Raw genomic sequence first — 10894 nt, forward strand, 5'->3', positions numbered from 1 at the left:
TGGCGCGGGGGAGACATTCCAGGTCACCTCCCTCAGGAAAGCATATGGCGACACTAAAAACGCCACCGTCATCACGACACATAGAGGCGCCACAAAGCTGGTGGCATCAAGACTACGAGTTGGTTGGGTCCATTATAGGACCTACATTCGTGTAGAAGGAGAGCGCTGCTACCGTTGTTGGGGCACCGGACATGGTAGCAGAGACTGTAAGGGCCCGGACAGAACCAATCTCTGTTATAACTGCGGTGGCGCTGGACACCGTATCCGGGAATGCAGAGAGGCATCCATATGTCTTGATTGCCATAGCCTAAACCACCGCACCGGGGGCACTGAATGCGGAATGAAGCGCGATGCCTAAAGTCTTACTAATCAATAACCATCGAAGCCTCCTATCCCATGACTTGGTGGAGGAGACAGCTAATACTGGAGAGTACAACTTTGTTGTTGCCACTGAGCCTAACGTATACTCTGCGGCTGGGTCTCGATGGGTGCCAGATACCGCTAGGGATGTGGCTATCGAGAAAATTACTATGCAGGACTGATGCATACCCGACCGGAGCAGCTCTCGGAGTGGCTCTTGGCTATGTCCGGAAACTGGAATAATTTTGCAATATTTGCAAAAACAGTTATCAGAATAAAAGAAGATGAGGCAAGACGACTGGGATACTGAGGGGTGTAGTTTATTGTAGGGCTGGGCGGACAGCCCCGTTCCTGAGGGCTCACATGCCCTGGTGTGTGGGTTCCCGTGATGGAGCGGGGACTCCTGGAGTCCGTTAGGTGCGAATGAATAAAAAGACCGAGACCCGGCCGGCGGTGTGGGTTCCCGGATACGCTTTGGCTCCTGCGCCGTCGGTTTGATGCTGGCAAAAGGAAAGACCGAGACCCGGTCTCCGGCGGGGGGGCTGGGAACGGCATAGCCGGGCCTGGTTCTTACGTTGGAGATTAGAGGCAGGCAATTAAAAGATCCGGAAAGGACACGTCCCCGAGTCGAGTATACTTAATTGGATGTCCGGCTCGGGGATGTAGGGGAAAAAAAAGAATGCATTATGTACCGGTCAGTATAAAAAATGTATTTATTGATTTACGCGTCCTCCTTAAAGTGTTAACTTATAAACAACCTTTATTTTTCTCTAAGCACATGATAATATATTTCAATATTTATACAATAAATTAGCTAATATATAACTAAATTTTAAAAATTAATGAGCTCAGTTTCATACAGAGTGAAGTTATTTCATTAACCCACACTGTAAAAGGTTTTTTATGTGGAAATAAAATAACTTTGCTATGCAATTAACTCCACTTTATTTCGTTCATTCTGACTGGTATTATTTAACGACAGCTGATGTTTTTGATAATGAAATGAATTTTTTGTAGCATGTGAAAAAATTCCAGTACTCTTACCACTCCGCCACGGAGAACGGCATTGTAAGATACAGTGTAGCATTTAGGTGACTATTGCATTTTATTGATACGATGAAGTGGCAATGTCAGTTCCATAATTCGTATTGAGTTTTTCTGCACGTGATAAATTTTAATTTAATGTTATCAAATAATTTTATTAAATTTGTTCTTTGTAACTTTTTTTTTTCAAGGAATGAGAAAAAAAAGTTAAAATTTTGTTATATAATACGGCATTCTTTGGTTTGCTACAACCAGACGTTAATAACTTTTTTTTATTTGTTGATATTAATAAAACCCGGGATATTAATTAAACCCGTTACTTCTGGCGGAGCGTGTCTTCTTAGATCAATATCATGTATGGCAATTATATTCAAATTCTTTTGACCTATTTTCTGTAAGTATTGTGGAAGATATTGAACCTTACATTTATAATGAACGACCCATCATTACAATGACGATATACATTAAACGATTAACAAAGGTGCTGCCAACAGTCAGTGTACTCGTGAAACAAGCGAAAAAGGTACTGTAATCAGATAATTTGTAGGTTATAAGGTATATGGTTTTTATTCGCGATTGTTTTACAGCGATAACGATAGGATCTGAACCCGCTTTAATTCATATTTATTACATAAAATAATACCGTTTAAAAAGTACGTAGTCCAAAAAGTAGTCGTAGCTAAACCAGCCAATCCGGCAATATTTTTGAATTTCAACTGTTATCGGTGGTTAATTGTTTTTTTGCTGGCTTATGAATTTCTTTTTTTATAAAACTACAGAATATTTACACTTTGCATGATGCATCGCATCGTTATTGAATAAGAAATATGTCTGAATTTAATAATTGAAACTGTCAATATATTCTTGTTATAGGCGAATCCTGCGGCTAACCTCAAAAATATTTACACACTACTTGTTCCATAAAATTTTTAAACCCGTTTTCTTTTTCTGTTCGATTTATTGGTACTGTAAGAATTCGTATAATAATGTCACCAGTTAAAGAAATTATTTGATAATTATTTATTTTGCAATTACTATTTCGACATTTTTCAAACAGTAAATGAAAATATTAAAGATAAAGATTTGCTGCATTTATTTTCATTTCTGCATCATCAAAGCTTGTGTAATTAATTAGAAGTATGCAGCTTTTAATTAAATATCCTATAATATTTGTTATAACTTGTGTATTTTCTTAGAATTACTAGCGCCCAAAACGTTAAGGGATACAAAAATTAGCTGTTAGTTCATTGTTTGGCACTTACATGTATGAACATTGTAAACCAATATTTAAAAAATTAAAGGCATAATTATGAATGTGAAATTTTTGCTAAAAAGAATAATCACTTATTTAAAAAAAATAATATCTATATCAATCCAGCATGCAATAATTGCTGAAATATTTAAGCCCCCTTGTTTTTTTTTGTGGGGGCTTAGTAGTTTATAAAAGTGATATTTTACTTCAATAATTCCAGTTCAGTGCAATATCATTTATTTAGAAATGTAAACAAATAAAAAAGACTGAAAGTACCATAATGCCCTTTTTTAATGGGATCACAAAGCAGACCAATATATATATCCTAGTTTTGGTGTACTAAATATTTCAATTTTTTGGTCAACAGGGTTTAAAGATATGAGGAAACAACTTTAGAAGTAATGTTGAATATCCTTCCACCCCTTCTTCTTCTTTTTCCTGTTTAGCCTCCGGTAACTACCGTTTAGATAATTCTTCAGAGGATGATATGTATGAGTGTAAATGAAGTGTTAGTCTTGTACATTCTCAGTTCGACCATTCCTGAGATGTGTGGTTAATTGAAACCCGACCACCAAAGAACACCGGTATCCACGATCTAGTATTCAAATCCATGTAAAAATATCTGGCTTTACTAGGACTTGAACGCTGTAACTTTCGACTTACAAATCAGCTGATTTGGGAAGATGCTAGACCACTAGACCAACCCGGTGGGTTATCCTTCCACCCCTAAACTGGATCAACTTAAAACATTGAAATTTTAATTAGCACTTTAACCCCGCTAAACCTCAATTTTCCACTACTATATAAAAAACAAAATTGTGAAAACTACTACTCACAATTTTTTAATTTCCTTCAATGTTTAATGACATCAATGCATCATATGTTGAAATTTTTTGAGCCAGACAATTAATCTTAACTCATATTAATGCACGAATATGTGTATGTGCTGTAGATACATATACATATTTTTGAAAATTTCTATAATTTTTGTTATTTATCTTTGAAACGGTCAACATATTCAAAAATCTCCTTCACATAAAATTTTACCTAATCACTATTCTTTTACTTTATAACTGTGCTGCTGTAGCAGCAACAAAGCTTTAGCTGGTAAAGTGAAAATTATATGAAAATCAATATGAAATCAATGAATCATAAATAATTCAAAATTTTTTGTTTTTTTTTCAGATGGGTTTAACTGAAGTTTCTAGTAATTTTTGTTTTGGCGGTTTTCAAAAGACATTTTCACATGAAAGGCAAGTATATACCCATTTAAAAAATATTAATGTAATCATATATATTTATATGTGTGCTTATGTATACAAGATAACAAATAACTTTTGAACCATTAAACACAAAAATTAAATTTATCAAATCCCTTAACTACCTTAAAAAAATGTATTTTCGAACATAATAATACTAACAGGAAACGGCTAACTCAGTAATTTTTAAAAGGAAAGTATATGGTTGTCATTTATCATTTTAAAGTGAATTGAAAAATAAAATTTTTGATCCAAAAAAACATTCAGCTATAATAGTCCTAACCAAAATGGTCACCATTCAAGTAGATTTTTCAAAAGTTGTTTATAGTACACCTCAAGTAGTGATTATATGATGAAAAATAGATTATTTTAAGCTAGAAATATTTGATCAATTTTTTTTTTTGTATAATGTTTTGTTAAGCATGAGGCATGGTTGACTTTTGAAATGAGGTATGAAAAATTTTAAATTGCCACCATTTTGGTTTGGGGAGGTTGTCATATCCTAATGTTTTTTAAATCAAAATTTTTGTTTTTCAGTTTCATTTAAAATGATTTATAACAACTATATATTTTTCTTAGTTTTCAGTAACTTAGGAACTAACGGATCTTTTCTAATGGTTGCTTATTTCATTAAACTTCCTGTAGAACAACTTGTGCTTGAACAAATTATCATTCGAATGATACAACTCTAATTACTGTTAGAAGGAACAATGTTTTTAGTGTTTTGTTGGTTTCATTACTCGTCAACCTCTTTGAGTAACAAAATAAATTTTAGATGGTTTTAAAGTACATAAAAAGTATTTACTGCTGTAAACGATTTTTTTTTTATTTTTGCCACCTTCCCACTTCTGGGCCCCAAAAATAAGACATTTTCGAAATTTATGTTTTGATGGTCCTTTTTTATAAGTACTACTAGTACCTAAGAGTTAAAAGGTAAAAGCAGTCCTTCATTATTTATTTTGGGCCCAAAATTAGAAAAAGCAATAATTTGTAAACATAACTTCAGTAAATATTACAAGATTTCGTTAAGTAACAAAATGAATTTTGAGTTCACTAAGATGAATCTTTACTCTTTCCAAAAAGCCCTTTTTGACCCTGTACAATGTAAAATAAGAATGCTACAGTTCATGAAAAAAGTGACAAAAATGGCCGTTTTTACCTACTGGTGAGTTAAAAAATAGTCTATTACTCAAAAAAAAAAATTATTTTAAAAACATAAAAAAATATTTTTTGGTCACTACAAGGGTGGGTATTTAACACCAAATATCATCAAAATAAAAAATAGTGATGCACTGAACATTTGTTGAATTAAAATGGAATACCCCTAGTATTCTTCATCCCTTCCTTTGATTTATAATATATGATTACAGTTGATTAATTAATTTCTTCTTTTTTTTTCAGCTCTGAACTAAAATGCAAAATGCAGTTTTCTGTATATATTCCTCCACAAGTTGACACAAATAAAGTACCCGTTATATATTGGTTATCCGGTTTAGAATGTACAGAACAAAATTTTCCTCAGAAGGCTGGTGCTCAGCGAATAGCATCTGAATTAGGAATTCTTATTGTATGCCCTGATACTAGTCCACGTGAGTATTTTTTTTTAAACTTTCATTGTTCGAAGAGTTATTTAAATTGGATTATTTTGTTTTAATTGATTAGATTTAGTTAAGAAAATTTCTGGATCTTTAATTTTTCTCAGCACCATCGGAAAAATTTTACAACTCTGGATCAAGAGAGCCAACATTTTTTAGGTCTGTTCAGAAAATAATCAAACATTTTTAAAATTATGCGCAAATGGAGATATTTAGTGACGTGCAGTTGGCATAATTGTGTTCTGCATAACCTTTTCTGTAACCACATGTTCTTGTATTGTTGATATCTTGTTTAGTGTTTGTGTTATTGTTATTTGAATGCAACGTGCTTAAGTGTTAGTAGTGATTTTCGGAAGCAACAATACAATCTAAAATTTTGTGTGAAGCTGGGGAAAACTTGCACAGAAATTTTTTTTAACTTTTGAAACAAGTTTACGGAAATGATGCTCTGGGTTGTATGCAATGTTACGAATGGTTTACGATTTAAAAGTGGTTGTCAGTCGATTGAAAATGACCCTCGACCAGGAAGGCCTTCGACTTAAACTGATGACATCCGCGCTCAGAAAAATCATGCAAAAAAGTGCATGCAAATTGCAAATCATGAAAAAGTGCATGCAAATCGCTGATTGACTGTCACAGAACTTGCAGAAGAGATTAGCATCTTGATTAGATTGTGCCATGAAATTTTGACTGAAAAATTGAAAATGCATTGAGTTGCTGCAGTTTGTTCGTCGTGCGATGACCAAACAGCAGAAAGAACATCGAGTGGACGTTTGTCGGCAACTTCTTGAACAAGCCGATGACAAAACATTCATGCAAAGGATCATAACAGGAGATGAAAGCTGGGTTTATGTCTACAACAATGAAACAAAAGTTCAATCATAATGGATGGCAAAGGATATCCACGCTCCAAGAAAGCACATCAGTCTCGATCCAAAGTGATGTTCTCTGTTTTTCTCAATTTTAATGGAATTGTGAATTTTGAATTCTTACCTCAATGTGAATCAGTGAACTGTGTATACTATCAAGGCCTTTTACAATGGTTAGAGAGACAGCTAACCATGGCGAGTTAGCTGTCGAGACAGCTAACTGTCTCGACAGTGTGGCGAGACAGCTCATGGTTGCTTCACCACGAAAATGCGCCCGTGCACTCAGGTTTGTCAGTTTGTCAGACCTGGCTCCCTGCATTTTCTTAATATTTCTGAAATTAAAAGGACACAGTTTTGAGACTGTTGATGACATTAAAGCAAATTTGTTGGACCTTAAAGGCGATTTCTAATGAAGCTATCCAGAACTGCTTTGTGAAGTGGAAACGCTGGTGGGAAAAATGTGCGAGTAAGGGAGGAAGTACTTTAAACGGGACAAGAACCAATAATCTGTAAAATTAATAACGATTAAAAAAATAAATTTCGGTTATTTTCTGAATAGACCTCGTGCATAATATATACAGAAAAAATAATTTTCAAATTTCATCAAATTGTTCAGAAAAAACAGGCCAACATGCATTGTTTCAGAATCTTTCAATGCTAAAATTGTGATTTTTTTAACCTAGAAGGAGTCATGAAATGTCAAGATTGAAAGTTTGATCCGATTAACATTAGATACTTTCTGTTATATAATATATTGTATAAGCAATATTGTACAGCCATACAGCTGGAAAAGTGACCAATACGATTTCTCTATGTAAAATATTAGAGTAATCCTCTATTTTTCCATTTGATTGAATGATAAAAAAGAATTTTAAATTGAGATACAGATCTTATTTGCTCCAAAAAGTCACAATATTTTTTTTACTATTCCCCTCATTAACTAAAGTGGTATAAAATCACTGTGAGATCTTCAGAATAAAGGTTTACGTCAGCTGGCGGATGAAAGGCATACTTTGTGAGCATTGCACACCATTTGTTATAAATATACAGTCAAAGGTTTTTGTCAGCAAAATTTAGTTTTAGTCCCAAAATACTGTTATAATTCTTTTGTTTTAGTAGTATCTGCTTGACTTTTTTGGGTTGTTAACAACCCAAAAAAGTTTGCTTTTGTTTGCAGTCTTTTGTCGAGTATAACTCGACAATGAAATTTACATTCCTTTTTCAAGTACGGCTTGACATGTTTAAACTAACTGTGGCTGTGCACAGAAATTCAAAATCAAACTGACATTGTTTGTAATGTTATATTCAATACTGATAGAATTGAAAATAGATCGTTTTACACTTAATTACATTCTTGATGTGAGATTTTGTATTTTGTGAGTCAGCAAATACCAGTCATTCTAGTAATTTTTTTAACTGATTCCGATATTAAGAATGACTTTAATGATAGTAGTGATGAAGGTCTTATTTATAATTTTCAAGAAAGTAATCGAGAAAATGCTATTTTGGACAACTATAGTGAAAATGAAGGAAGATAAAAGATTGTGTTTTATAGAAAGAATTTTACTCTCGATGAATTTTTAAATAATATTAATTAAAAGATTTAAAAAAGCCTTGAATATTCTTCATCCTGTACAATGTGAATATAAATATGTAATCAAATAATTAACACCTTCTGAACTGCGATTTATTTTGTGATTCTGCTCTGATTAAGCTCTTACCACAGTTTTCCTTAATCCATCCAGGTAAATTCTATGTTATTTGTCCATGCATATCTACCTAATCTTGGTGTGATCTAACTATAATGTACTGATCAGAACAAAAAATTTATTTCTAAGTGTAAAATTAAAAAAACAAATTTTTTTATAGGTGGATGCAATATCGACGGTGAAAATGATAGTTGGGATTTTGGAACCGGTGCTGGATTTTATTTGAATGCTTCTAGAGAACCGTGGAATAAAAATTATAGAATGTATTCATATGTAACTGCTGAACTTCCTGCGGTAATTACTGAAAATTTTCCAGTAATTTCGACAAAACAGAGTATTATGGGACATAGGTTGGTATATTTATTTTTAGAAAATTAAAATTATTATAATATATACATATTAAAATAGAATGTAATAATTTATTTAGTTATTAAAACAACAATGGCAGACACCGTTTTTATATTGGTGCTATTATAACTGCCAATAGGTGATAATGAATTTTTTAGTATATGAAAAATGTCATATCTGACCAGTATCTCCCTATCAGGAGTCTAACTGTAAGACTTTTGCCTTATTTGCGATAGCCGTAAATAGTATAACAAACTGTGTGTGAAAACCATTTATGTGTTCTTTATTTCTTGGTAATTTTTCAATTTACATTTAGAACTTAAAGGAGCTAAAGGAACAATGTTTAAAAATGCTAGAATGTTGAGAGTTTTATCTAATGCTCGTTGGGGAGCTGATCGATTATGCATCTTTCGTTTCTACCAGGCTGTGGTCCATTCCTTCCTAAACTATCGCTGTATGGCTTATTCGTCCACTTGGTTCACTGTTCTTAGAATTCTCGATGTAGTACATCATTCATCCATCCATCTTGCTACAGGTACATTTTGTTCAAGCCCAGTGGTAAGATTGTTGGAAATTGGTGAGCCATCCCTTTGGAATAGACAAAATCAAATGATTTGTTCTTATGTAGCTCATATTAAAGCGCAGTGAAATCATCCAACCTTTGATGTGGTGCTCTCTAATCCACATTTGAATACCAGGATACCACATTGATACCAGGAACAGCCAAGAGCTCAGTGCCTTTTCTTAGCTCTAAATATACAGTTACCTCCAGAACCACCTGTTTCTCAATGTTATTAACCCCCCCCCCCCTTCCTTGGCGGCCTTTCTTGTGAGTTATTGCTTTAGCCTTTGTGAATATTAAAAAAAGAACACGAATCTGGTTGTTACAAAACAAATTTGTTCATATTGTAAATAGCACCACATACATGTGGAGTGTTTCATATTGTTATACGGCAATGTGTTAAAAGTTTAAACTAGTGAGTATCATATAAAGTATCTTGCGGAACAATGAATTGACGATATTGTCTAATATCATAAGATTTCTTAAAACTGAACATCTGGATTCAAAAATCTGATTAATACTAAAATATGTTTTTATAATAATTTATTATATTACTTTTGTGTCCTGACACTGATAACAACACCTCATTATGCACCCAAGAAAAAAATACCAGTGTTCGAATCTGTAACCTCCAAATGTAAGGTAGGATCTTGCGTTCCACCCGGAGGTTTCAAGTACTGATCACGCATGTTATTTTTTTATTTGTAAAAAAATTCATCATCCAAGTTTGCCAGTCCATTGTTATTATCATATAATTAAATTTGTTGTATTCATTAATGATCGTATATAATATTTTTCAGTATGGGTGGACATGGTGCATTAATATGCGCATTGAAAAATCCTGGAAAATACTGTAGCGTCTCTGCCTTTGCACCGATTTGTCATCCATCGGCTTGTCCATGGGGACGTAAAGCATTTTCTGGTTATCTTGGAGGTGAAGATGGAAGCAATTGGGATGAATGGGATGCTACAAAACTTGTTGCCAAGTACGATGGGCCACCATTAGAAATATTTATTGATCAGGTAACATCATCATTTTACTTAATTTATTTATTTTAGACAAAACAAATTTACCGGATTTCAAATTTTTTTATTTTTTATTTTTATATATAAAATTGAGATTTTGATTTCTTGTTTGCTTACGCTCTTTATTAAGTTGTTATTAATTACATCAATGTTTTTTTTTTTTTTTTTTTTTTTTTCAGGGAATGGCTGATAAATTTCTGACTGTTGGGCAGTTACAACCGGAAGTATTTGTCGATGCTTGTAAAAATGCTGAGATGGCTGTTATTTTAAAAAAACGTGAGAGTTATGATCACGGGTATTATTTCATCGCTACTTTTATAGAGGAACATTTAAAATTTCATGCGCGTTACCTTAAAGTTTAATTTTTATTTAAATTTCCTTTACCCTAGGGATAAATAATATATTTGTACTTAGCGTGATATTTATTTTTTTTTACAATTGTAATTTTTGTAAAATAAAAAAAAATTGTTTTTCTTCAAATATTTTTAAACTGTATTTATTACGCTCTATTTACCTCACTCTACACACATTATTTACTACACTCTATCCGGTGCGGAAGACAATTCAAAAATATGTCATAACTCTACCCTTTTTATATTTAAAATTTTTATAAATTGTATTCTATAATTGCTACCTGTTCTTCGACCTTATTATTCTTCAGAGCTAATTTAATCCAAATTTAAAATTTTTTAAGAAACATTGAATTGAATTTGGTTGGTAGACCAAGAGGGCTGCAGAAGAGATGGAACAAACTGAAGGAGGCTGTGGAAGGGTGAGGGATGAAACTGAGACTATTTCAGGAAGAATTATTGAAAGATATGAGTAGAAGCAAATAAAGGTTATTTCTAAAGGACTTAAGACATTAATATA

At 32.9% G+C, this 10894-nt stretch overlaps 1 protein-coding gene across 2 annotated transcripts; it reads left to right on the forward strand.

The window, feature by feature from the left end:
• The first annotated feature begins 1770 nt into the window (after nt 1–1770).
• Nucleotides 1771–10506, forward strand: LOC142333167 (S-formylglutathione hydrolase-like). Of its 2 annotated transcripts, none has more exons than XM_075380113.1 (6): nt 1771–1927; nt 3842–3909; nt 5317–5504; nt 8249–8438; nt 9799–10021; nt 10204–10506. In XM_075380113.1, exons 1-6 carry the CDS (start codon nt 1856–1858, stop codon nt 10384–10386), a joined length of 924 nt encoding a protein of 307 aa, XP_075236228.1. In that variant the 5' UTR covers nt 1771–1855; the 3' UTR covers nt 10387–10506. The 2 variants fall into 2 exon arrangements, with proteins under 2 accessions (XP_075236228.1, XP_075236229.1); XM_075380114.1 differs by lacking the exon at nt 1771–1927 and adding an exon at nt 1974–2057.
• The last annotated feature ends 388 nt before the right edge of the window (nt 10507–10894 follow it).

The sequence above is a fragment of the Lycorma delicatula genome, chromosome 12 (genome assembly GCF_047948215.1).
Source record: "Lycorma delicatula isolate Av1 chromosome 12, ASM4794821v1, whole genome shotgun sequence".
Taxonomy (NCBI): domain Eukaryota; kingdom Metazoa; phylum Arthropoda; class Insecta; order Hemiptera; family Fulgoridae; genus Lycorma; species Lycorma delicatula.

What these genes read in the sequence shown, in the direction of transcription:
- LOC142333167 (XM_075380113.1), top strand. Translation starts at nt 1,856, where the DNA reads ATGACGATATACATTAAACGATTAACAAAGGTGCTGCCAACAGTCAGT. An exon ending in TCGTGAAACAAGCGAAAAAG is followed by an intron (nt 1,928 to 3,841) that starts GTACTGTAATCA and finishes TTTTTTTTTCAG; the next exon opens with ATGGGTTTAACTGAAGTTTC. An exon ending in CAGAGTATTATGGGACATAG is followed by an intron (nt 8,439 to 9,798) that starts GTTGGTATATTT and finishes AATATTTTTCAG; the next exon opens with TATGGGTGGACATGGTGCAT.